Below are 24,015 nucleotides of genomic sequence, written 5' to 3'. Positions count from 1 at the left end.
TGCTGAGGACAGTTTTAGGAGTATAGAAAACATTGCATGAATGTTAAGTGTTGTTCACCGCCATACACTCTATGAATGTTGGACAACCTGAATTTGGTAGTTACGGGAGTAACAACAGATGTATGTGGAGCAATATATAGACTCCATTATAGAGAAATAAATATGCATTCAAATGCTAACTATTAAGCTTTAAATACCTGGCACAATGTTTTTTATTGTTCTTTAGTCCTGAGAAGAAGCCTGATGGGCCATAAAGTTAGGTTAGGGGACTGACTTGACTTTGAGCAGTGTGGCTTCCCAGGTACTCCAAAGGGCCCCAAACAAGCTATAAGGTAGAGTTGCTAAATCTGAGACTCAAGCATGAAGCTGGAACTGCTTTGGGAGGAATAAAGTAGTAGCAGGTAGGTTTTGCCTTGGATTCCAGCAGGAATTATTTTCAAGAAAAGTATGTCTTCTTTAGGCCTGAGTCAAAATTTTAAATTAAAATTAATTAACCATTATTATCTGATAATTAAAACTGATAAATCACAAAGAAAACACTAGTAGTGAAAGCCAACATAAACAAAGATAATATATATATATAAGTAAACCAAGGCATCTAGTATTTTTTCCCCTCTTTGGAATGGAGTCTTGCTCTGTTGCCCAGACTGGAGTGCAGTGGCACAATCTCGGCTCACTGCAACCTCTGCCTCCTGGGTTCAAGCGATTCTCCTGCCTCAGCCTTCCAAGTAGCTGGGACTACAGGCATGGGCCACCACACCCTGCTAACTTTTTGTATTTTTAGTAGAGATGAGGTTTTACTATGTTAGCCAGGCTGGTCTCAAACTCCTGACCTCAGGCAATCTGCTCGCCTCTGCCTCCCAAAGTGCTGGGATTACAGGCGTGAGACACCACACCCAGACTGGCATCTAGTTTTTTGTTTTTAATTAGAAATAATAGATTTAGAATAAAACCATGCATAAAATAGATGAATAAATGTGGAATCCTGCCAATGTGTACTATCAACCAAAGGCTATCAAAAATGATAAAACACTGGATGGGTTAAAAAAGATTAGACACAGTCAAAGAGAGAATGCTTGAGCTAGAACATACATCTGAAAGAAAATGCAGCACAGGACAATGAAGGATAGCAAATATGGAAGTGTATGGAGGAACACTAATCAGCCCTGGGTCCCAGAAGTGAATAATGAGAATGGAAAAGAGGGAATTTCTAAACAGATAATGACTGAAGAATTGTCACAGCTGAAGAAACACAATAATTCATAGATCAAGGAAATCTATGCCAACCAGAATAAAAAAATAAAGAAGGAAAGTAGAGGGTAAGAGAAGAGATCGAGGAAGGAAGAAACCTTCCATGGACACAATAATGGTGCAAATGCGTGATTCTGAAGACAAAGAGAATATTTTATGATGGCCAGGTGGCAGTCTCAGCTTCCAGTTCACTGGAATCATTTTCATTTACCCTAGTGCAAACATTCTTATCTCTACGTAAACAGAGATCAAATGTGCACCCATGGAAAACATTGTGTTTGCACATGAGTTATTTGGCATAAGAGTGATGCACGTGTTTACACTTCCATTCCTTCCTGGAGCTCAGTGTTCTGATGGAGAAACAGCACTATATATTGGTTCCTGTTAAAAGCACATACCAAGTCTTGTGGGATGTTGTCCCCACCTTGCAATGTGTTGTCTACTAGCTGGCACAATAACTGAGTCTTCAGTAAGCTATTCTGTCATTTTTGTTAGGCCAAGCAGAAGGGTATGTGGTAAGACAGACCAGTGAATCCTGTCATATTGCCTTACTGTGTTTCAGTATGAAGGGTTATATGGTGAAAAATAATGTGAGTGATGCCATGGAAGTGAATGAGGCATAAGTAATTCTACAGGTCATGGTCCAAGTATCTTTTCAAATTTCTTCTGATGAACAGTTTTCTTCCAGGACTATTCTAGATAAAAGATACTCATGCCAAATTCATTGACATAACTAAAATATATTCCCTAAGGAATGTTGAATATTTGTAGAAGGCTTATGAAAAATGGGATTGAAAATAGAATTGTGTCTTTATCATGATAAAAATGCTCTCATCCTGTCTCATCTGTGAATTCTTTAGTACACACCCAAATGAGAGAAGCAGCAGTTTTATTTCAATTGCATCCAATCTGTATATCAATACGGAGAAAATGGACATCTTAATATTGAGCCTTTAAATTCGTCAACATCGTATACCACTCTGTTTATTTAAATCTTTGATTTCTCTCTTGTTTTGTTATTTTCATTATATAGATTTTGTACATATTTTTGTTAAATTCAACCCTCAGTTTTTCATATTGTCATGCCATTATAAAATAGTATCTTTGTAATTCATTTTCAATTGTTAATGCTACCATTACTGAAATAGAATTAACTCTGTATGTAGACCTTGAATATTATACATTTTCATTGTTTATTACTTATAGTAGCTCATTTGTAGATTTCTTAGGATTTTTTATATAGATGATCACATCATCTGTGACACAATGCTTTCTTATTTCAATGCATTTTGTCTTGCTTTATTGCACTGATCAGGACTTCCTAATACAATATTGAGTAGAAGTAATAATGGAAGTACCTTACCTTGTTCCCAGTCTCGGGGTAAATCAGCCTGGCATCAGTGAATATGATCACAGCTGTAGAGATTTTGCAAATGTTTGTAGACTTTCTATATAATGTTGAAGGAGTTTCTTTTTATTTTGTTTGCTGAGTTTTGTTATCACAAATCGATGAATGTGTCAAAGGATATATTTGTATCTGTTGAGATAATAATACTATTTCTATTTTTTAGTTAATATCATAAAGTATATTGATTCATTTTCAATTATTAAGTTTGCAGTCCTAGGATAAACCACACTTGATCATGATGTATCTATATTTTTATATAATGCTGTATTTAATTGGATAATATTTTGCTAAGGAATATTATACCTATTTTAATCATGAATATTGGTTTATAGTTTTCTTCTCTGGTAGTGTCTTTTTCTGGTATTGGTATCAGATTAATGTTGGCCACAAAAAAAAATGAGTTAGAAAATGCCCCCACCTCTTCTACTCTCTGAAAGAGTTCATGCATATTATAGTAATGTTATGTATTCTTAAAATATTTAGTAGAATTCACAAAGGTAATCATCTCAGTCTGGACTTTACTTTCTGGGGAGATTTTCAAATGTATATCCAATTTATTTAACATATATAAGGACATTCAGATTATATATTAGTTCTTAAGTGAGCTTGGTAGTTCATATCTCTCAAATTTTTTTTTTCATTTTACCTAAATTATTTAATTTATTGGCCAAAAAAAACTTGTTCATAGTGTTTTCTTATTATTTATTTAGTATCTGTCGCATCTGAGGTGATGAGACTTCCTTCATTCTCTGTGTTTTCTTTTTTCTTTCTTTTTTTTGGGTCGGGGGCAGACAGAGTCTCACTCTGTTGCCTAGGCTGGAGTACAGTGCCTTGATCTCGGCTCACTGTGGCCTTGACTTCCCCGGCTCAAGCAATTCTTCCACCTTAGCCTCCCTGCTAGCTAGGACTACAGGTGTGTGCCACCACCCCTGGTAGTTTTTTCTCATTTTTAGTAGAGATGGGTTTTCACTATGTTGCCCAGGCTGGTCTCAAACTCCTGAGTTCAAGAGATCCACCCACTACGGCCTCCCAAAGTGCTGGGATTACAGGTATGAGCCATTATGCCCAGCCATGCCTTCAATTTTTCTTTCTTTGCTTCTTAGTTTGTCCTAGAGATTTATAAAGTTTTGTTTTGTTTTGTTTTCTGAGACAGAGTTGCACTCTTGTCGCCCAGGCTGGAGTGCAATGGTGCGATCTCGGCTCACTGCAGCCTCAGCCTCTCGGCTCCAAGAGAGATTCTCCTGCCTCAGCCTCCCGAGTAGCTAGGATTATAGGCCCCTGCTACCACGTCTGGCTAATTTTTTTTTTTTTTTTTTTTTTTTTTTTTGAGACAGAGTCTCCCTCTGTCCCCCAGGCTAGAGTGCAGTGGCGTGATCTTGGCTCACTGCAAGCTCTGCCTCCCGGGTTCACACCATTGTCTTGCTTTATTACCTTCATAAGCCTCTGGAGTAGCTGGGACTACAGGTGCCCGCCACCACACCCATCTACTTTTTTTTTTTTTTTTTTTGTATTTTTAGTAGAGATGGGGTTTTGCCATGTTAGCTAGGATGGTCTCAATCTCCTGACCTTGTGATCCGCCCGCCTCGGCCTCCCAAAGTGCTGGGATTACAGGCGTGAGCCACCGCGCCCAGTCACGCCCAGCTAATTTTTGTATTTTTAGTAGAGATGAAGTTTCACCATGTTGACCAGGCTGGTCTCGAACCCCTGATCTCAGGTGATCCACCTGCCTTGGCCTCCCAAAGCGCTGGGATTACAGGCGTGAGCCACTGCGTCCGGCCTTATCAATTTTATTAACCTTATAAAAATAACTTTTGTTTTCTTTATTGTCTCTGTTGTTTTCTATTTCATCCATTTCTACTGTTGTCTTTATATCCCTCTTTCTGGTAACTTTTTGTTTAGTTTTTTCTCCTCCTCTTCTTTCTTCTTTTCTAGGTTGTTAAGAAGAGGCTTAGATTAGGGTTCAGGAAGTAGATAATAAATCTTTTTCTGAAGTAGATAATAAATATTTTAGGATTAGGGTCACATAGAGTCTGTGTCTTACATTCTTTTCTTTTTCTTCTATTTTTTAACCATATTGTTTAAAATTTAAAAGCCATTATTAGTTTGCGGGACATAGAAAAACATGTCATGGTCCATACTTTGTCTACCCCTGGCTTAGCTCATTGATTTGCAGCCTTCATTTTTTCATTATGTAACAACTAATGCTACAAATTTTCCTGTTTTCGTTATCAAAAGATATGGGATGTGGCTAAAGCAACTCTGAATTCTGTCATGCTCCCCTGAAGATTGTGCTGTTTTCTAGAAGATGGCTACCTACAATCAAACTGCAAACTTGCCTCTCCTGCAGTCTACAGCTACTTATATCTCTCTCCAACTCTTGCCATTTTGCACTTCTGCTTTTTTCAGCCTGGACTTCTCTGGGCCTCCCCTGTGCCTATGAACCTTCCAGTCAGTCAAGTATTTGGGCACACGTGGGACTCACCTTCTGTGTTGTTTCCTTGCTTGCAGAAATACCCCTTATTTCTAGTTTCTCTATTGACTTTGGAATCTATATTCTGGCCTCAGGTCTTTTATCATCATCATCATCATCATCATTTCACTCTTTATATGTGTCATTTGCTTTAGTTTTTGGAGATCACTTAATGGTTTCATTGGATACAATAGAGATCAAGTCCAATGTATACCCCTTACAACTGTTATTTCCTTTCACACCGACCCTGTAGCATGACTTTTATTATTCATTTTTATTTCCTAGCATAACTAGTCACACAGCTGGTAAGTGGCAGAACCAAGATTTGAGACTAACTGCAAAGCCTATCTCTTCTGCTTTAAGCTTTTATCTTCTATTTTTAAAAGAGTGAAGTAATGCAGTCTATTTCATAGTGCTGTTGTATGAGTTAAGTGAGTTCAGTTTTAAAGTTCCAAATTTGGTGCCTTCTCTTAGTAGAGTTTTAAAAATGTTTTTGCACCCTCCTTTTTTCCCATCCTTTCTCTATCCACTTCTCTCCCTTATCCACTCAGTCACTAAGTCCTACTTAGCTTTCTACAAAATAAACTAACTCATAAATCAATTATTTATTGTGCTAGACTCTGTGGGGAACAGATAATCCTCACTGCTACCACTGCAGTCCTAGACATCCTTACCACATGCCTCAGTTTTGTAAATAGTCCTAACTGAAGTCATTGCCTCCAGTCCTAAACCCTAAATTAATTGACTATGTAAATTTCTGGTATTCTTCATCTCTTAATTCATAATGTTTATTGTCTCTATTATTTTTTCTAAAATTGCATCTTGCCTGGCTTTATGTTCTTATTTATAACTGATTCATGTCTGCCTGGTTTCCTTCTTTTACTTTTTCTTTCCTTTTCTTTCTCTTCCTGTATTCCCCACCCTACACCCAGCCCACCTCTCTCAACATCCATAATATAATTATAATTTTTGTGTCTTTGCATAGCCTAATGCTAGGCTAGGGGCAAGTAGGGAAACTGTACAGAGAGACCAAACTTTGAGAGTTAGTAGAAGTCTCTTAAATATAACATTTAAACTAGAATTTGAGAGTAGTAGTTAGCCAGAATGAGAGTTTTTCAAATAGAAGAAAGAGGAAATTAGAATATGCTTGAAATTTGTTTAAAAAAAAAAAAGGTAACAGAATGTGAAATATAATGAGAAGGAATGTGGCTCTAAGATGTGACTGGAGGGAGTCAGATCACACTGAGCCTCGTAGACTATGTTGAGGTTCTGATTTCCAAGTAAATGAAGTGGGGAACAGGTGAGAGGTTCCAATCAGGGGAGTGGCATGGCCTAGTTTGCAATTTAATGGTAAGTTGACTACTGTATGAAAATTGTGTTAAAGAGATGCCAGGATAGACATTGTGAGACCAGTGAGGAGGCCATACAGCAGTCCAGGTGAGATAGGACGATGACCTGGAGAAGGGCAGTGGTTGTGGAGATGGAGGGAAGGAGACAATTGTGCTAAGTATTTGGGAATCCAAATCTCTGTAATTTGGTTATGGATGAGATATGGGGAAATGAGAGCAATCATGACACCCCCATTTCTGGCATACACAGCTGAATGTATCAGTGAGAATCCAAGCAGAAATGATGACTCATTCAAAGGGAATTACTTAAACAGAGTCTCACAAAGGCATAATGTCCAAAAGTGCCAGAAGAGTTTCTTAAGAAGGCAGTGAAGGACAATGCAGTACCTCTGGGTGAATAACATAGAGAAACACCACTCCAAACCAGAAAGGGCAAGCAGACAGAGTGGTTACCAGAAGCCTGGGAGAACAAATGTAAGGACAGGCTACCTGACAGGGAGGTAGCCAGACCAATAAACAGCAACATCAAACCACCCTCCTGCCCTTTAGTCTTCTGCCTGCGGCTCCCATTGACCAAATTAACCAGATGTCAAAAGGTGAGAGAGCTCTGTATTTGTTCATCAAAGAAAATTTCTCAAGGTGTAGAGAATGGTACCAGGTTCATCTGGGGGACACACAGAATATATACAGCACAGAAGCTGTCATGTATGTACGTGACCAAGAGCTGGCGGGTAGAAGGGGCAAGAGTTTAATTGTAGACATGTTGAATCCAATACATCCATAAGACATACAACTAGAAGGGTTATGAAGACAACTCAATGTATAGGTGTAGAACTCAGGAGTCTACACCACAGATACAAAGTATAACTTCATCAGTGGTTCATAGTTAATGTCATTAAAATGAATACAATTGTCCAGGAAGGAGTGAGTGTGAGGAGAAGGAAAAGATGGATCCCAAACCCTGAGACTCATATTATAAGGAGGGACATGAACACTGTTGGAAGAAAATTGTCCATGGGTCTCTCATGTTTCTGCACATCTTGTGGGCAGGGACAGCGACCACTTTTGTTCCAGACTACCTTTCCAAGGGCACTTGTATAGCAAACAACTTTGGAAGTTGGAGATAGTGTTTCTTTTCAGAGCAAAGGTCAGCAATATTTACTGTCTGGGATCAAAGACCAGGCTCTCTAAGCTCAGAGTCCTCTCCTGTAATGTAGTCCATGGTGTCACCTGGCTCTTTTTCTGTCAGCCTATGTGAATTGGGGCTCGAGGAACCAGAGCCAGAAAAGGCTGATACTCTGGCTACTACTGTTTCTGTGAAAAATAACACGTTTCATCCCTGCCCCTTGATTCTTATGTCTTCCGCCAGCACCCAAAACTGTGGCAGGCTAACTTGTAGGCTTGCAGATATGGTAAAATCCCAGACCCTTCACAGTTTGTGACAAACAAGTCAAGACGCACAGAGGTTAGGAAAAAAAGGAACAGGAGGTTTTTTTCTGTCGTACACAGGGAGAAACAAATTTGAGAATGCAAGTGGCATTGGGAAATAAGAAGGACATTGAGATACATGGGGCTATGCAAGGGAGAAAAATACTTCTACTTAATAGAGCCCTAGGGGAAGCAGTGTTCTCATCAAACCTCCAGGTTTTAGTTAAGGAACTATTTGAAAACTGGGATAAGGTTGCATTGAGGAGTGCTCAGTGTGGATTTGGAGTTCCAGAGAGCACAAAATATTTGGAAAGATGGAGGGAGCTGGTTGTTAAACAATAGAGAATTGGCATACAGGGATGAGAGCTTAGCAGACGTAGGATCAGAGAGGCATGTCCAGTGGGCAGTAAAGCTTCAAAGAGGGGCATGAACGATTTATTTCTGAGAATGTTCTAAAGGAGGGCAGTCACTTGAGCCTAGGAAAATGCAGATGAACTTTGGAAATGAAATTTAAGTGTAAAGCCATCAACTGTAGCAATACTGAGATACATTCTGGCCCTTATTTTGGTAATTTATTTCTGACTGTGGGCTTGGAGACATTGGAAGTAACACAATGTTCCTTACAGCATCTAGCCACACAAAGAATATAATGTTTCTCTTTGGGGATGACTACCTTTTATACATGAAGAAATGATGAGCTTGGGGATGCTATATAACTTGATTTTAGTCACAAATATAATACATGCAGAGGTAGAGTTTCAACCCAGGTTTCTCCCTACCAGCCTGCAAGCTCCTAACTCTTTTACAATGGGTGGATTGATTATAAGAAAGATGGAAGTACCATCACACTAGCTTCAAAATGTTAAGATTTTTGAAGGACTCCTTCCCCATTAAACCATAGTGGTGACATGAAAGTGTTTTAAACTGAGCCTGGATTTTAAGACAGTGTTCTCAATACTGCTCTACTGAGCATGGCCTTTACATTGCTATTAAATGACTTTCCTTCTGTGGGTAGCAGGGAGTGGTTAGTTGCTCGTCAAGCAAATCGTCAAGTTTGTTCTAATGGTGAACTGTCCATTTCAACCTTCTGGTTAGCAGATGGTTACAAATATTTCCTTGTCAGGTCAGCTGTTCTGTTTTTCTTGAGACAAGTGAAATATGACATGCCTAATTAGCTCAGAGCCCTCAGAACCTCTGTGTTGGGAAATATACAGACTCTTTTTCCTCAGTTATGAATATCGTTAGGACTCATGATGAAGAAACCCATCTGTTTCATTCTTGAATGATCATGACTACATGGTCAAAAGTATATGTGAAGAGGTAAATGTATATATGTAATTGTCTTAATATAAAATTAATCATAAAAAAAGCTCACAGGGTATTTATATCATCTTTACTTGAATAAATTAATTGAAAAAAGTGAAAGCAGTGACAGGTAGAGAGGTAGGGTCTTTAGCCATTTGAGAAGCCAATTCATGATAAAGAGCTCAAATATCAAGGCTTAATGTACTGCTATTTTTTTCTTCATCTTTGTCAGAAATTCCCTGGTCTCTGGAATTATATTCTTCATCCAAACTATCAGCTATCTAAGGTGAAGCATTTTAACTTTCCTTTTTCACATTTTTACAGATGTTACTTTCTCATTATTTTATTTCCCTTTTCAGTGCATTCACTTATTCCTTTATCCTCTATTAAACATACCTTTACTGGATGTCCACTGTATGCCAGACCTGGTTTTAGATTCTGGGCATGTAGAAATTTTGAAGACCTAGACTTGCCTTTAGGGTGTTCAGTGTATGTGCATGTATATTTTTCTTTCCTATTTACAGTTGCAATCACTAGAGCTAATCCAATATACCCATAAGACATACAACTAGAGATTAAATGGGTGAAATCATGGCTTTTTAATTTTAATTTTAGCTTAGTTTCAAGTGTACATATGCAGCTTGGTTCTATAGATAAACTGAGTGTCGTGGGGGTTTGGTGTACATATTATGTTGTCATGCAAGTAATAAGCATAGTGTCCAATAGATAGTTTTTCAGTTCTTATCCTCTAGCCTCAAATAGGCCCCAACCTGTACTGTCCCCTTCTTTGTGTGTATGTGTGCTCAATGTGTAGCTCCCCATTGTAAGTGAGAAAGTTTAATGTTTGGCTTTCTGTTCCTGCATTAGTGTGCTTAGAATAGTGGCCTTTGGTTCCATCCATGTTGCTGCTAAAGGACGTTATCTCATTCTTGTTTTTATGGATGTACAGTATTCCATGGTGTATATGTACCACATTTTCTTTATCCAGTCTACCATTGATGAGAATCCAGGTCAATGCCATGTCTTTACTATTGGGAATAGTGCTGCCATGAACATGTATGTGCATGTATCTTTATGTTAGAACAATTTATGTTCTTTGGGGTATATACCCGGTAATGGGATTATTTGGTCAAATGGTAATTCTGTTTTAAGTTCTTTGAGAAATGACCAAACTGCTTTCCACAGTGGCTGAACTAATTTACATTCACACCAGAAGTGTATAAGCATTACCTTTTTTTCTGCAACCTCACCAGCATCTGACCATTTAATAATAGCCATTCTGACTGGTATGAGATGGTATCTAATTGTGGTTTTGATTTACATTTCTCTAATGATTAGTGATGTTGAGCATTTTTTCATGTGTTTTGACCACGAATATGTCTTCTTTCAAAAAGTGTCTGTTCATGTCCTTTGCCCACTTTTTAATAAGATTATTTGGTTTTTGCTTGTTAATTTGTTTAAGTTCATTATAGATTCTGGATATTAGATCTTTGTTGGATGTGTACATTGAAAATATTTTCTCCAATTTTTTGGGTTGTCTGTTTACTCTATTGGTTTCTTTTGCTGTGTAGAGGCTCTTTAGTTTAAATAGGTCACATTTGTCAATTTTTGTTGCAATTACGTTTGTTATCTTCATAAAATTTTTGACAGGGCCTATATCTAGAATGGCATTTCCAAATTTTCTTAAAGAGCTTTTATAGTTTTAAGTTTTACATTTAAGTTTTTATATATCTTGGCTTAATTTTTGTATATGGTATAAGGAGGTGGTACAATTTCAATCTTCTGCAATCTTCTGCAGTTATCCCAGCACCATTTATTGAATGAATCCTTTCCCCATTGGTCATTTTTGTCACCTTTGTCAAAGATCAGATGGCTGTAAGTGTGCAGCTTTATTTTTGGGCTCTCTATGCTATTCCATTGGTCTATGTGTCTGTTTTGTGCCAGTACCATGCTGTTTGGTTTACTGTAGCCTTATAGTATAGCTTGAAGTTGTGTAATGTAATGTGTTCAGTTTTGTTCTTTTTGCTTAGGATTGCCTTGGCTATTTGGGCTCTTTTTGGTTCCATATGATTTTTAGATTAGTTTTTTTTTTTTTTTTTTTTCTAATTCTGTGAAGAATGCCGTTGGTAGTTGGGTAGAAATAGCATTTAATTTGCAAATTGCTTTGGACAGTATGGCTATTTTAATAATATTGATTATTCCTATTCATGGACATAGAATGTTTTTCTATTTGTTTGTGTCATCTCTCATTTCTTTCAGCAGTGTTTTGTAATTGTTGTTTTAGAGATCTTTCACCTGGTTAGCTATATTCCTCAGTACTTTTTGTGACTATTGTGAATGAGATTACATTCTTCATTTGGTACTGAGCTTGGATGCTATTGGCATATAGAAATGCTACTAATTTTTGTATATTGATTTTGTATCCAGAAACGTTGCTGAAATTGTTCTGGAAGCTTTTGGGCTGAGACTATAGAGTCTTGTAGGAATGAATTCACAGCATCTTCAAACAAAGATAGTTTGACTTCGTTTCCTTTAAATGCCTTTTGTATCTTTCTCTTGCCTGATTGCTCTAACTAGGACTTTCAAGTATGACTTTTCTAAAAATAAACTTTGATGAAACTGATGATTCTGAAATATCCTTTCAAATTCTGAAGTGAGATGAATTCCCTTGTGTTTTATCTGTGTGCTTAAGGAGGTGAAGGGGCATGCTACCAGTGAGATGCAATCATTCTATCCCCACAACATGCCTAGGTTTCATCCAGGAAGGGCCTAAAGTCCCGTGGGAGTTAGATGAACCTTCCCATATGCCATAGCTTCTGCAATATGTATGCCCCTTAATTAGATACATGGGAAGCACATTAATCCAAGAGCATCTGTAAGACCTGACATGAGAGTGGAAACCCTGGTTTTCAGCAGAAGTATTTGAGTAGAACTGTGAAAGCTGACAACATGTTGTATTATTATTTATATCTGTATCCCTCATCTTTAGGAGAGTGTCTGGTACATGGTAGATATCCTTAGATGCAACTAACTTCATCTCCTCTCTTGCCTCCTCCGCACACCCTCCCTGTTTCCCCCTTATATCATCTTGATCTTCTTTTTTTTTCTTCCTCCTTTTCGTTTCTATCCTCCTCCTCCTCTTCTTTTTATTCTACTTCCTCCTCCTCTTTTTCTGGTCTTCTCCGTCTTTTATTTTTATTTTCATGAGCATCATCTGATCCTTCAGACCAACACAAAAGCAGAAAGAGTAGTGTAATGAATCACCATGTATCCATCACTGAACCCCAACAGCTGTCAATATCTGGCCAATTTATTTTTACATATACCCTATACATATTTTTTCCCTCACCATTGGCCAGTTCAAAGTAAACCTTTACATATGATTTTATTTTAAATACTACAGCATGCAACTTTAAGAGATAATTGCTCTCAAAAAATGTATAATACACACAAAAGACAATAGTTCATTATCATCATTGAATAGCTAGTCTCTCCCTTCTCTCATAAATGTCTTTGTAAAATTGTTTTTTTCACATCAGGATCTAAATACATTGTACATCTCACATTTATTTGATACGTTTCTCAATTTTTTCTGTAATCTAAATATGTTTCCTTCTTTTCTTTTTACTTCTTGCCATTTGTCAGAACAGTCCTGTGAGAATTGAATTTTACTTTTGATGTATATTTTCTTTATTTTCTGCATTTCCTGTAAATTAATGCATAGATCCAGAGCTTGATCAGGTTTATGTCTCTTGCTTTCTTTCTTTCTGTGTTTATATGGTTATGTATTTGACAGAATTTCTACAAGGTGGTGGTATACATTTAGTATTGCATCACATTAGAAAACACATAAAATCTGTTTCTTAATTTTGTGTGTTATTAACATAAGGAATGAGAGTAGTTATATTTAGAAGAGGGAATATCCTAGGCACAAGACGACAAGGTGACATTTTCCTTCCTACTCTGAAAATTTATGTTTTTGTGAAGGTTTTTTGTTGTTGTTGGTTTACATGGCTACATATGTATATAATGCCGTTTTCCAAACTAACAAACAAAAAACTGGCTAATGTCAAGAACAAAACAGGAGGAGGAAAAAAGATTAAGCTAAGATTCCAGGGTTGTCAACCTGATCTATTCACTGCAAAGTTCCCATCATCCTTTTATCTCATGCTTTTAGCAACTATTGGTGATAATTGAACAGATCCACTATTTCATCTGGCTTCTTAATGCTTTTGTGAATAAACAGATACATGAATGTCCTAAAAGTTCAACCTGAATACAACTCCTGGGATGGCATAAACAGAGTTTCAGAGTGGTACAACCTCCTTATTGAAGGAAGTTTGGTTGAGGAATGAGTTAAGAGGACAGGCATCTATAGAGACGTTTGTTTAAGTCAATTCTAGAAAGAATACTTTTTCAATGATTCTATGGCTTGTAGAAGAGGACCAATCAAAATTGTTGAAGTAGAAAATTGGCTTAAGAAAGCTTAGGAGAAGGAAATCTACGTAAGACATTGAAACTGAATCTATGTGCTTCTTTAGGAAACCATATCGTTTTGTTTGTTTGTCTGGTAACAAGGTATATTAAGTTTTCTTATGTTAGTTTTAGTAGCAAACAGTGTTTTTACCTTTACTGAACTGATTAGCATTACCCACAACAAATTGCTCTTGGCCATAAAGTCCTTGGTGGAGTCTCTCAGGACATCTTTCACATGTTTGGAGTGTGTAAACATGAGATGGAAACATTCCTCCATTCAACCTCAGTCTCTGTGTGCATTGTACCTAAACACATCCTCATTATCCACCCCCTACTCCCAACACACGTTTATTCACTGCATGTATCTTTTCTTGTACTTACCTGGAAATTGAAAACGGAATTGCAGAAGAAAACACAGTTTTAAGTGAAAATGAATAGCTCTCAAGGAAGCATCCTAGTTGAAAAATGCTTAGAAATAATGGGTTTTAGCTAGACTTTTTTTTTCCTTTGCTGTAATTCTTTTTGAATCTTTAGCAGAGCACTCAGTACTTCTACTGCAGAACATTAGGATGTTAATGGTTCAATTGCAATCGAATTTTGGTCATTTAAGCTGGAAGATCAATGGGTAAGTCATCTGGCCTTTTTGCGTTGTTTTCTTCATTCCTCTGCCAGCCTTTTGTCAGTTGTTCTGGGCATTAACTTTTCCACCCAAAGAGAAGTCAAGCAAGAATACAGTGGTGGTTGTCAAAACCATCCTCCTTGCAGGAAATTCTGCTGAAACATTCAGTAGGTATAAGAGGATGTAAATAAAAATAATGGCCAGCATGAACTTTTAGATTACTTATGACCCTAAACTAATATCAAAAATGAAAAGAATTAAAGGGGGATGGGGGTGGGAGGACAAGTGTGTCGCTGTTTCCTGTGTGGACAGGGAAGAAACCATTTGGCTCATTTTTTATAATGTGCAACGAAGTAACACAGAGGCAAGAAATGGAAGGCAAATGGAGAAAATATTATTAATAGTACTTGTCTCAGAAGGGTGCTGTGAGGGTTAAAAAGTCAAACCATGAAAAGTGCTTCCACAGAGCCTGGTGCACAGAAAGTTCGCAATGAACACGTGCTGCCAGTGGTGCTATGACCCACTGTGAACCCCAGCATTCTTTTCAGGAGTTGTTCATCACATTCAATTCTCACTCATCTTCACCTGCAAATAGAGGCACAGCAATACTGCAGACATTTTGGCTCATTCCAGACCTTCTGACTTTGCTTCTATTGATAATTCTCACAAGGCCATAGGATTTTACTCTGGGATTCTCTAAATGTGGATATTATGAAAGATGGCACTAAAGTAAACTTCAATATAACACAGAATCTTAGTTTTCCATTAATATTCATTTTATAAAGAGAAATGCCTACCCTTGAAGGGGAATAGTACCCAGTCGACAGAGTTATTTATCTATTTATCTTTAAATTTATTTTGAAATATTACAAAGCTGCAGTGCAGCAGCTTTGTAATGAGACTTGCTAGGTTACTGTAGCACTTTTAGAACCCAGCAACATTCTGTAACACTCCAGGATATCCACCCTGCTGTCCCTGTGTCCCCTTCACCCAGTATATAGCAGTTTGTCACAAATGAAATATGCCCTGACTCTCTTTTCAAAGCTCTTGTAATATATTCAATTACTATTTATTAATTTATCATTTACAATAGATCCAAACGTTAATATTAAGTTAATTATATGCTGTTACTACTCAGGACTTCATCCTCAAGAAATATTTAAGTTTGAGGCTTTACATTCAATAAAATTATGTAATGCAAAGTCTAAAAGCACTGCCAGCACAAGCGTACACAGCTTCAGATCAGACTTCCCAAAGAAATCACTTCAGTTAATATTTGAAATAAAAATTTCAATTATTCATTGCCTTAAAAACACATGAGGAGCCTTATGCCAGTTGTTCAAATCTGCTGAATCTTTCTAGCATCTGTGTGTCTCAGTGTACATTAGTAAACATCTTTGATTTGTTTTCTCACCTAACCATAACTCCATCTCTCTTTGTTTTGGTTTTCCTTTTGAAACACGACTTTTTTTTTTTTTTTTTTTTTTTGAGACGGAGTCTCATTCTGTAGCCCAGGCTAAAGTGCAGTGGCACAATCTCAGCTCACTGCAGCCTCTGCCTCCTGGGTTCAAGGCAATTCTCCTGTTTCAGCCTCTTGAGTAGCTGTGATTTCAGGCACGCGCCACCAGCCTGGCTAATTTTTGTATTTTTGGCACAGATGGGGTTTTACCATGTTGGCCAGGCTGGTCTCGAACTCCTGACCTCAGGTAATCCGCCCACTTCGGCCTCCCAAAGTGCTGGGATTACTGGCTACCGTGCCCGGCCAGGATTTTTTTTTTTTTTATTAACAATTTCAAATCCATTATATCTTTCATTTTCCATATCTTTTTTATCCTAATAATTTGCTGATACATTTTATCTAAGGCATATATTCTGAGGAAGCAGTAAGCTGAAATGGGCAAATTAAACAGGTATTTCAAAGAAAAGATCTTCCCCATAGCATGACCATTAGAAATTCTGAGAGTGAAAGAATTTATGGGTTATTCTTATGTAATGCAACTGACAATTAATTCAACAGAAGGTTAAAAGAGTGTGCCTTTTAAAGATAAATACTGGACTCTTTGGGCAAAAGTAATAACAGAGAAGAAAATCAGGAGACTTGCAAAGGTAAGCTTTGCATACTAGAGAGGAAAAAGATAATGCTTCAGAGTTCCCATTTTATCTAAACTGCAGACTCTTTCCTAGAAAACATAATGAAAAGGACGAACTTCCTCGAAATAAAGAATATAATAATGTCTCATTAAATCACAGAGATCAAAACAATGTTCTGTTAATGGAGAATTAATTGAAAAAAAGCTGCTTTTTCTTTGATCCACTTCAAGCTATGTTGTTGAAAATATTTCTTGACACTGTATTTCAGTGTGTGTGTGGGTGTGTTTAATGCTAGTCCCTTAGAATTTTGTAAATGGGTATATGAATAAGAAGTGTAGTAGTTAAATAAACCTGGAAAATATTGACGATCAAGCTTTAGTAAGTGGCTGAACCATTTCATGTATTACTTGGAAGACCTAGTGGAGGGTGATTTAAAGCTTGGCTAACTCACGGTTCAGTTGCATTTTCACTTCCCTATCAAGTATTTACCCTGTTGTCGTGGTTTCCTATCATCTCTTCAGGACTACAGAATAACTAGAATAGTTGCAGGGTATGTGGACAGGGTGCGGTGTGGGAGATTTTTGATACAATTGACTAATCTCTTCGTAAGAATAAATAAACTTTCTCAGAAGTTCTCCAGCAAACTCTTTCTTTATATCTCATTGGCTAGAATTGTATCCTATCCCATGTTCCTACACCAGTCCTTGCAGAGGAGATTGGATTGGCTTCGACAAATCAGGATTAACTCAGTGAAAAGTCCAGAAATCCTCACTCCCATTGGTGGCCTCCGATATCTGAACAGAATCAGATTTCAGTTGGGAGACAAGGAGTAGGGATGGTATATGAGCAGTCAAAGACTCTGAGATTGGCAAATAATTGTGACTGCCATACTAAGGAAAATAAAGCTTAAATCCTTTTTATGAAACATAAACTTGTCACTTCTGATTTTGTTGATATAAGGCTACATTTTCAAGTCCTATTAGCTCCAAAGACAAATTTAATGCATAAGTCTTCTCAGAGCCTTTAATACGTTAACATACCTGGAGACTCTCTGAGAAAGGGATAAAGCCTGCAATGTTTCACAGATAATAAAATATTTTATTATGTAAAATAATGCAATTATTTTTCAAGGCATTCTTTCCAGGATGATTGTCTTTATTAGTATAGTTTGGAAATGGCTCCCCTCAATTATTAGTCTGAACCTATTTCACAGTGTATATTTTATAATGGTCAAAATGCCTCCAAGATTGCCTTTTCTAAGTTCTATAAAAAATAAGAGAAATTTATAAAGTAGCAGGTTATAAAATTAATACTAAAAATGAATAGCCTTATAAAATAAATATAGTAAAATGGTAATATTAGAATTTAGTTAGTGGGTTCACTCTAAAGTTCTTTTAACCTTGCTCTGTGTTTGAAATTTTTCATAACAGAAGGTTGGAAAACAGTAAAACAGCCACAACGTAGCAAAGAGTAGCTTTTATATATACGATGAAATACCAATAAAACGATTCATGAAAAATAACACCACACTTATAATAGCAAAAATGAATAAAACATCGTGGCTAACTTTGCAAGAAACATTCAAAACCTGTATGAGAAAACTTTAAACACTATTGAGAGAAGCAAAACTAGACTTGAGCAAATGAAGGTACAGATAGGAAGATTCAACCTCAGCAAGGCTTCTGTTCTAGGCAAGTTTATTTTTAAATACAATGAAAACCCGATAAATGGACCACCACGTTGCTAGATTTTCTTTCTGAAGATAATGGTTAATAAATTTTATTGGAGGAAATAAATTATTCAGAAAAATCTTTAAAAATCAACAAATCTGGCACAGAGGGGCTTGCTGTATCAGTTATTAAAATATGTTATAAAGCCTTTATAAGTGAAACTCTGGTTTGGTGCATGGATAGAGAAAGTAAACCATGAAACAGATTTTAAAAATCCGTAAAGGGACCCACTCACGTGGAAATTTAACATATAGTAAAGGGAGAACCTCAAATCAGCAAGAGAAGGTGAACTGTCATATATTGCAATAACTGCATAGCTATATGGTAAAAGATAAAATTTTGATTAGTTTCTTACATTGCATAACAAAATACATTCCAAGTGAGTCAAATATTTAACTTAAAAAATTATATGAGTACTAAGAGAAAACATGGATGAAAACTTCTGTACTCTGGAAGTGGGCTCATTTTTTCTAACCATGATTCAAAATCCAGATGTATTAAGAGAAAACTAAATCAATACATTTTATTAGAAAAAAAGAATAAATTTTTATTTGAAAAAAGATACCTAAAAGAGGTAAAAGAATAATGACAAACTGGGAAAAATATTTGCAACTTAATCTCAAAGAGCTCATATATCTAATTAATTTTAAATACAGAAGAAAATGGCCAGTAATTTTTTATCAGAATTGACTTGTTTATGAACAGTTTACAAAAACAAGAAACAAGTTGCATCTTTCCTTATGAAAGAAGCTCAATTTCCTTTATAACAAGAAAAATGCAAATAAAAACACAATGGGGTAGCATTTCTCACGTACCTGATTGATGCAAATTAAAGTTCGACAGCATACTCTGTTGCTGAGGTTGCAGAGAAACAAACATTTTCATCCATTGCTGGTGGGACGGCAAAATGATGCAATCCTTTTAGAGTGCAATTTGCCTATATATATATATATATATAAATACACATGAATTTACCCTTTGACAAAGCTCCTCTACTTCTCAAAATTCTTCCCCAAAATACTCAGGCAAAAACTGAAAAACACATACAGGTATGTGCAGAAAGCTGTTCTATACTTTTCAGACTATTAGTTAGACATGATTGTTATTCTAAGAATGTTATCTGTATATTATGGGATAAAGCAAATGAATAATCATAGCGATATCATTGAGAACCAAGATTTTCCTTATGAGAGAAAGGAAGTAGAGATTTAAGAGTGTCAAGGTTAAGCAAAAACTCTGTAGTCCTGAATATGAATGGGAAGTAGCTGCATAAATTCATGATAAATTTTATCTTTTTTTAAAAAAATCCTATACCATATACACTGAAAAACCCTAGATCCCGTGACAGGCAGTGAGCATAAAGTTGATTTGGTATTTAAATGAGATACATATAAAACACAGCTCTCTGGCATATGAGATATTAATGGTGCTCTGAAATGGAAAAATACAAATTCAAGTAAATTTGGGAAATTCTAAATTTCCCTCTTGGAGACTACATTTTATGTATAATGTTAAATGTTCTGGAAAAGTCTCTCAGTGAAGAAACCTAAAACTTTTTAGCACACTGGCTGTTGGGAAACCTTCGTGTGTTTTGCAGGAAAAGGGGTTGAGGTTGTAGAGCTCTTATTGTTTCTTCACTACACAAATGTGCCATAGAAAACAATTTGGAAAATATTGATGTGAAAGTGAAATGCAATTTGTGGATAATTATTCTTCATAGAGGGATAGAGGTCTAGAGAGAGCTGCTGGTGTCATGTACTTAATGAATGCATGATTTAATGCAACAAGTGTTATTTAATATCTGCTAGATGCTAAATGCTATGTTCAATGGTGGGGATCCAAGGGTAAAAACAAGAAAAATGTCTTGGACACCTGGTAGAGCATTAAAATATGATTCTATTGACAATGCTGTAAGCAAGTTTTGAAATGTTTTACGGGAATGTTGAATTGCAATTGAGTGCCTCAATGTGACACACGGTTGGGAATTAAGTGTGATGGTGGAAGCAAAGAGGAAGGACCTCCCTGGCAAAGTAAACAGCATGAGCAAAGATAGTTTAACTGCAACAATAGTCACACCTATGTGGAAGAGTAAAGGAAAATAAATGTGAGAGGGTAGGCAGGGCCCAGGTAATGAGAAGAATGTGGGCTTTGGGGTCTGACAAGCCTGGGCCATCATCATTGCTCTACCTGTAAATGACCTTTGGAAGGTGATTTAATCTCCATAAGGCTCAGCTTTCCCATCAGTATCATAAGGATAAAAAAAATTACCTCACAAAGTGATGATGACATAAAAATCCCACATCCACAGCTTTCAACATAGTGTGGGGACTTAGTCAATATCAGTTGTTACCATTATTAGGCAGATGGGAGCAAAATGATAAATATCCGCTGGTACCAGTAAAAGGGATCTGGATTTAATCTGTAGGCAGTAGAGAGCCATTGAAGGATTATTAGTGTGGGAATGGTGGGACTAACTCGATCGTTTGTAAAGGTGAATATGGAGGAATGAATGGATGAAAGGAGACATGAGCTTTGCACCTGATGGAAAATGGTAGGAGGCATAAATAGGCCATTGGTGGAGTGTTTGAAACTCTTCAGTATTTCACAGGTAGAACTGCTAGAATTTATTAGACTTACATGTGTGAGAGCAGGGATTGTGAAAGAGAAGAGAAAGAAAACTGACATCAGTGTTTCTAGCCTGAGCATCTGAATCTCCAGTAATATTAACAATTGAGACAGGCGACAGTTGAGACGGTACAATAGGTATGTAGAAAGTAATGAGTTCAGGTGTGGAATTTAGTTTGTTTCTGTCATTATCCATTTGGTCTTTCTAGAATAAGCAAGCTTTTCAGACTTGAGTGTGGCAACTCAGCTTCTAATCTCAAAGATCCTTTTATTCTAAGGGACCACCATATTTTGAATAGCAGGTAAGGTGTCACAAAGTAAAATACTACAAACTATTAGAGAAATCTAACGTGGTAGCTGGATATGGATACCAGCTGGCTATCACATGGTAGGCAAATGTGGCTTGAATTACTGTAGTTGTCGAAGCAGTGTTTTCTTTAAGCATAATTGAAAATTTACTTTTAAATTTAGACATTCTACTCAATGCCAATTTGTGTGTGTGTGTGTTTCTTGTTTTAATGTGCAGGACAGGAGAGAATTGGAAAAGATTCCAACTATGAGCAGGAGGGTAAAGTCCAGTTTGTGATTGACGCGGTCTATGCTATGGCTCATGCCCTTCACCACATGAACAAGGATCTCTGTGCTGACTACCGGGGTGTCTGTCCAGAGATGGAGCAAGCTGGAGGCAAGAAGTTGCTGAAGTATATCCGCAATGTTAACTTCAATGGTGAGTCTCCAAAAATCCATCCTTTTTGGAATCCTAAGTGTTGGCATTCTGTTTCATAAGTTTTAAATTTTTATTATGATTTGCTTTAAAATATGTGTCAAAACTTGCTTGATTATAAAACTTTAAATGACTGAATCAATGCATGAATGAGCAAATGAATGGAAGAATGAATTACAATATATTTGGGGGGTTATGGTTTGGTCTCATTTTCTTGAAATAGAGTTTTTTTTTTTTTTTTTTTTTTTGCACACAGCCAAATTCTTCTTTGGTGAATTCAGGTGGGTATGGGATAGAAGAGGAAGGGAAAGGAGCAGTTGCTGTAGGTACCTCTGAATATGGAAAAACTGAAGCCATTTTTCCTCTGCTCACATACCACAACAAGAATTCACATAGAAGACTTCCATGACCAAATGTCAGGGGAGAGGTTTCCCCCACACACCAAGCTAGCAATAAATTCTGCAATGGACATAAGCTGAGTGTCCTCTACTTCAATTCCTACATGATGTATCTGGCATGCTGTCAAGCCCCACAAGTTGGAGGCTTGGTTCCCAAGACTCCTCCCCTTGCCACTTCCAATGACAGTGGCAAACCCTAGGTTGCTTTGTCTGTGCTTCCAATGGGCTGGCTATAAACTGGAGTTTTGACAATCCTCTCATCAGGTTTGATTAATTTCCTAGAGCAACTCACAGAACTCAGTAAAACACTTACTTAAATCTATGACAAAGGGTATTTTAAAGGATACAAATAAACCTCCAGATGAAGAGATCCATAGGACAAGGTCTGAAGGGGTCCTGAGAGTGGGAGCTTCTGTCCCCATGGAGTTGGGGTGTGCTGGCCTCCCCTGCACACAGATGAGTTATTGCTTACCTTCCTGTCAGCCTCCCTGTGTTCAGCTCTCTGAACTTTGTCCTCTTGGGCCTTTTATGAAGATTTCATTGAATAGGCATGATCGACAACTGTGAAGAAATGTGACTGGACACAAAGGATATACTCTAATACTAATAGGCTAAGCAGTGATACCCAGCAAGGCCTGTCTGTCCACATCTTTCTTGGTCTATGTGTGCAGCATTTCTTCCTCCAGGATATGGGACAGGACCGTTCTAAAATGAGGGTCTGATGGCCTGTTAACAGAAAGGTGGAGGAAGGTTAGTATCCTACCTTAGGTTGGTAGAAGGAGGGCAGGAGAAGTTCGGAAAGAGAAATTGTTTTCTGAGGCCTAAAGTGCACCAACATTATAACAAAGGTTATGGTAATTATGAGCCGAGAACCATAAATGAAAAGCTACACACACACACACACACACACACACACACACACACTTATAAAGTAACATCAGAATACTCAAGTTAATAGAAGTAATGTTTGTAATTTGCCACATCAACCATATTTCAAGTTTTAAACTTATTTCTCAAAGTACAAAACTCTTTTATAAATTAATAGGTTACCTAAAATATGTGGGTAGAGATAGGTGAAAAAATGCGCCAATAGGATAAAAGGAATAGGAGGAAGCACACTCTGATAATATCTGTTTGAATAGTCTCGACTCTTACATCTTAATGTTTCACATGCCAAGAATTAAATAAGTATACTTGAATGTATGAGCAATGCAACATTCAACACAGACAGTAACAAATTATCTTATAAATTACATAACTAAAGTGAAGGAGGGTGAGGAATAAATCATGAATGCAAGTAATTTTGGAAAATAGTATTTGACTATATAAGGCTGAAGACAAAAATAGCTGTACACGTTCATTGGACAATATCTAGTAAATCTGTGTTTTTTTCACAATTCTGAAGCTAATCTATGTATATAATAAGACTGAGAAAATAATTATATATATTGTGAATAATGAGAGCCAGTTTTCTCATTATCTAAGATAGAAACCACCAATAAGGATTGAGGGATATCTAGAATGAACCCTGTTGTGTTGGATTATAATATGTATGGTTTTTAATAAACATGCAATGGGTAAATATAGAAGTAAATTTTCTATGTGTATTATATATACCAATTCTGCCTGGCTCTGTTCCCTGAGAGGGCCTGAGAGCAATGATACACAGGTAAAAATGAACACATCTAGCACACAGATATTATTTATAAATACCGTTGTTAAATTAAAAAGGTAGAAGAACACTTAAAGAATGGTTGGGACCATTCTTTAAGGTCCTGGGGCAGGGAAAGCCCAAAATAAGCTTGAAGCATGCTGTGCCAGAATACAAGAAAATTCTCAAAAACTGAAGGGGTCATGTTGAAAGGGCACAGAAACCAAATTGGAAGAGATCCCATTGGCCAACTCTGGGATCCCAGTGGATTATAACTCATAAAATAACATAAGTGAAGATGGCCGAATAGGAACAGCTCCAGTCTCCAGCTCCCAGCGCGAGCGACACAGAAGACCGGTGATTTCTGCATTTTCAACTGAGGTACTGGGTTCATCTCACTGGGGAGTGCCGGACGATCGGTGCTGGTCAGCTGCTGCAGCCCGACCAGCGAGAGCTGAAGCAGGGCGAGGCATTGCCTCCCCTGAGAAGC

General features: G+C 37.1%; 1 protein-coding gene across 3 annotated transcripts in view; it reads left to right on the top strand.

Moving 5' to 3' along the window:
* GRM7 (glutamate receptor, metabotropic 7) overlaps positions 1–24,015 on the top strand; it is a 919,719-nt gene that overhangs the window by 599,292 nt on the left and 296,412 nt on the right. For all 3 annotated transcript variants that reach the window (XM_012000647.1, XM_012000645.1, XM_012000644.1), the window contains exon 6: positions 21,279–21,479. In XM_012000647.1, the coding sequence (XP_011856037.1) occupies positions 21,279–21,479 (201 nt within the window). The remainder of the gene's footprint in view (positions 1–21,278; positions 21,480–24,015) is intronic.

This window comes from Mandrillus leucophaeus, unplaced genomic scaffold (genome assembly GCF_000951045.1).
Source record: "Mandrillus leucophaeus isolate KB7577 unplaced genomic scaffold, Mleu.le_1.0 Scaffold637, whole genome shotgun sequence".
Taxonomy (NCBI): domain Eukaryota; kingdom Metazoa; phylum Chordata; class Mammalia; order Primates; family Cercopithecidae; genus Mandrillus; species Mandrillus leucophaeus.
Note: the sequence above shows the minus strand (reverse complement) of the source record. Positions and strands in the feature narration are given on the sequence as shown.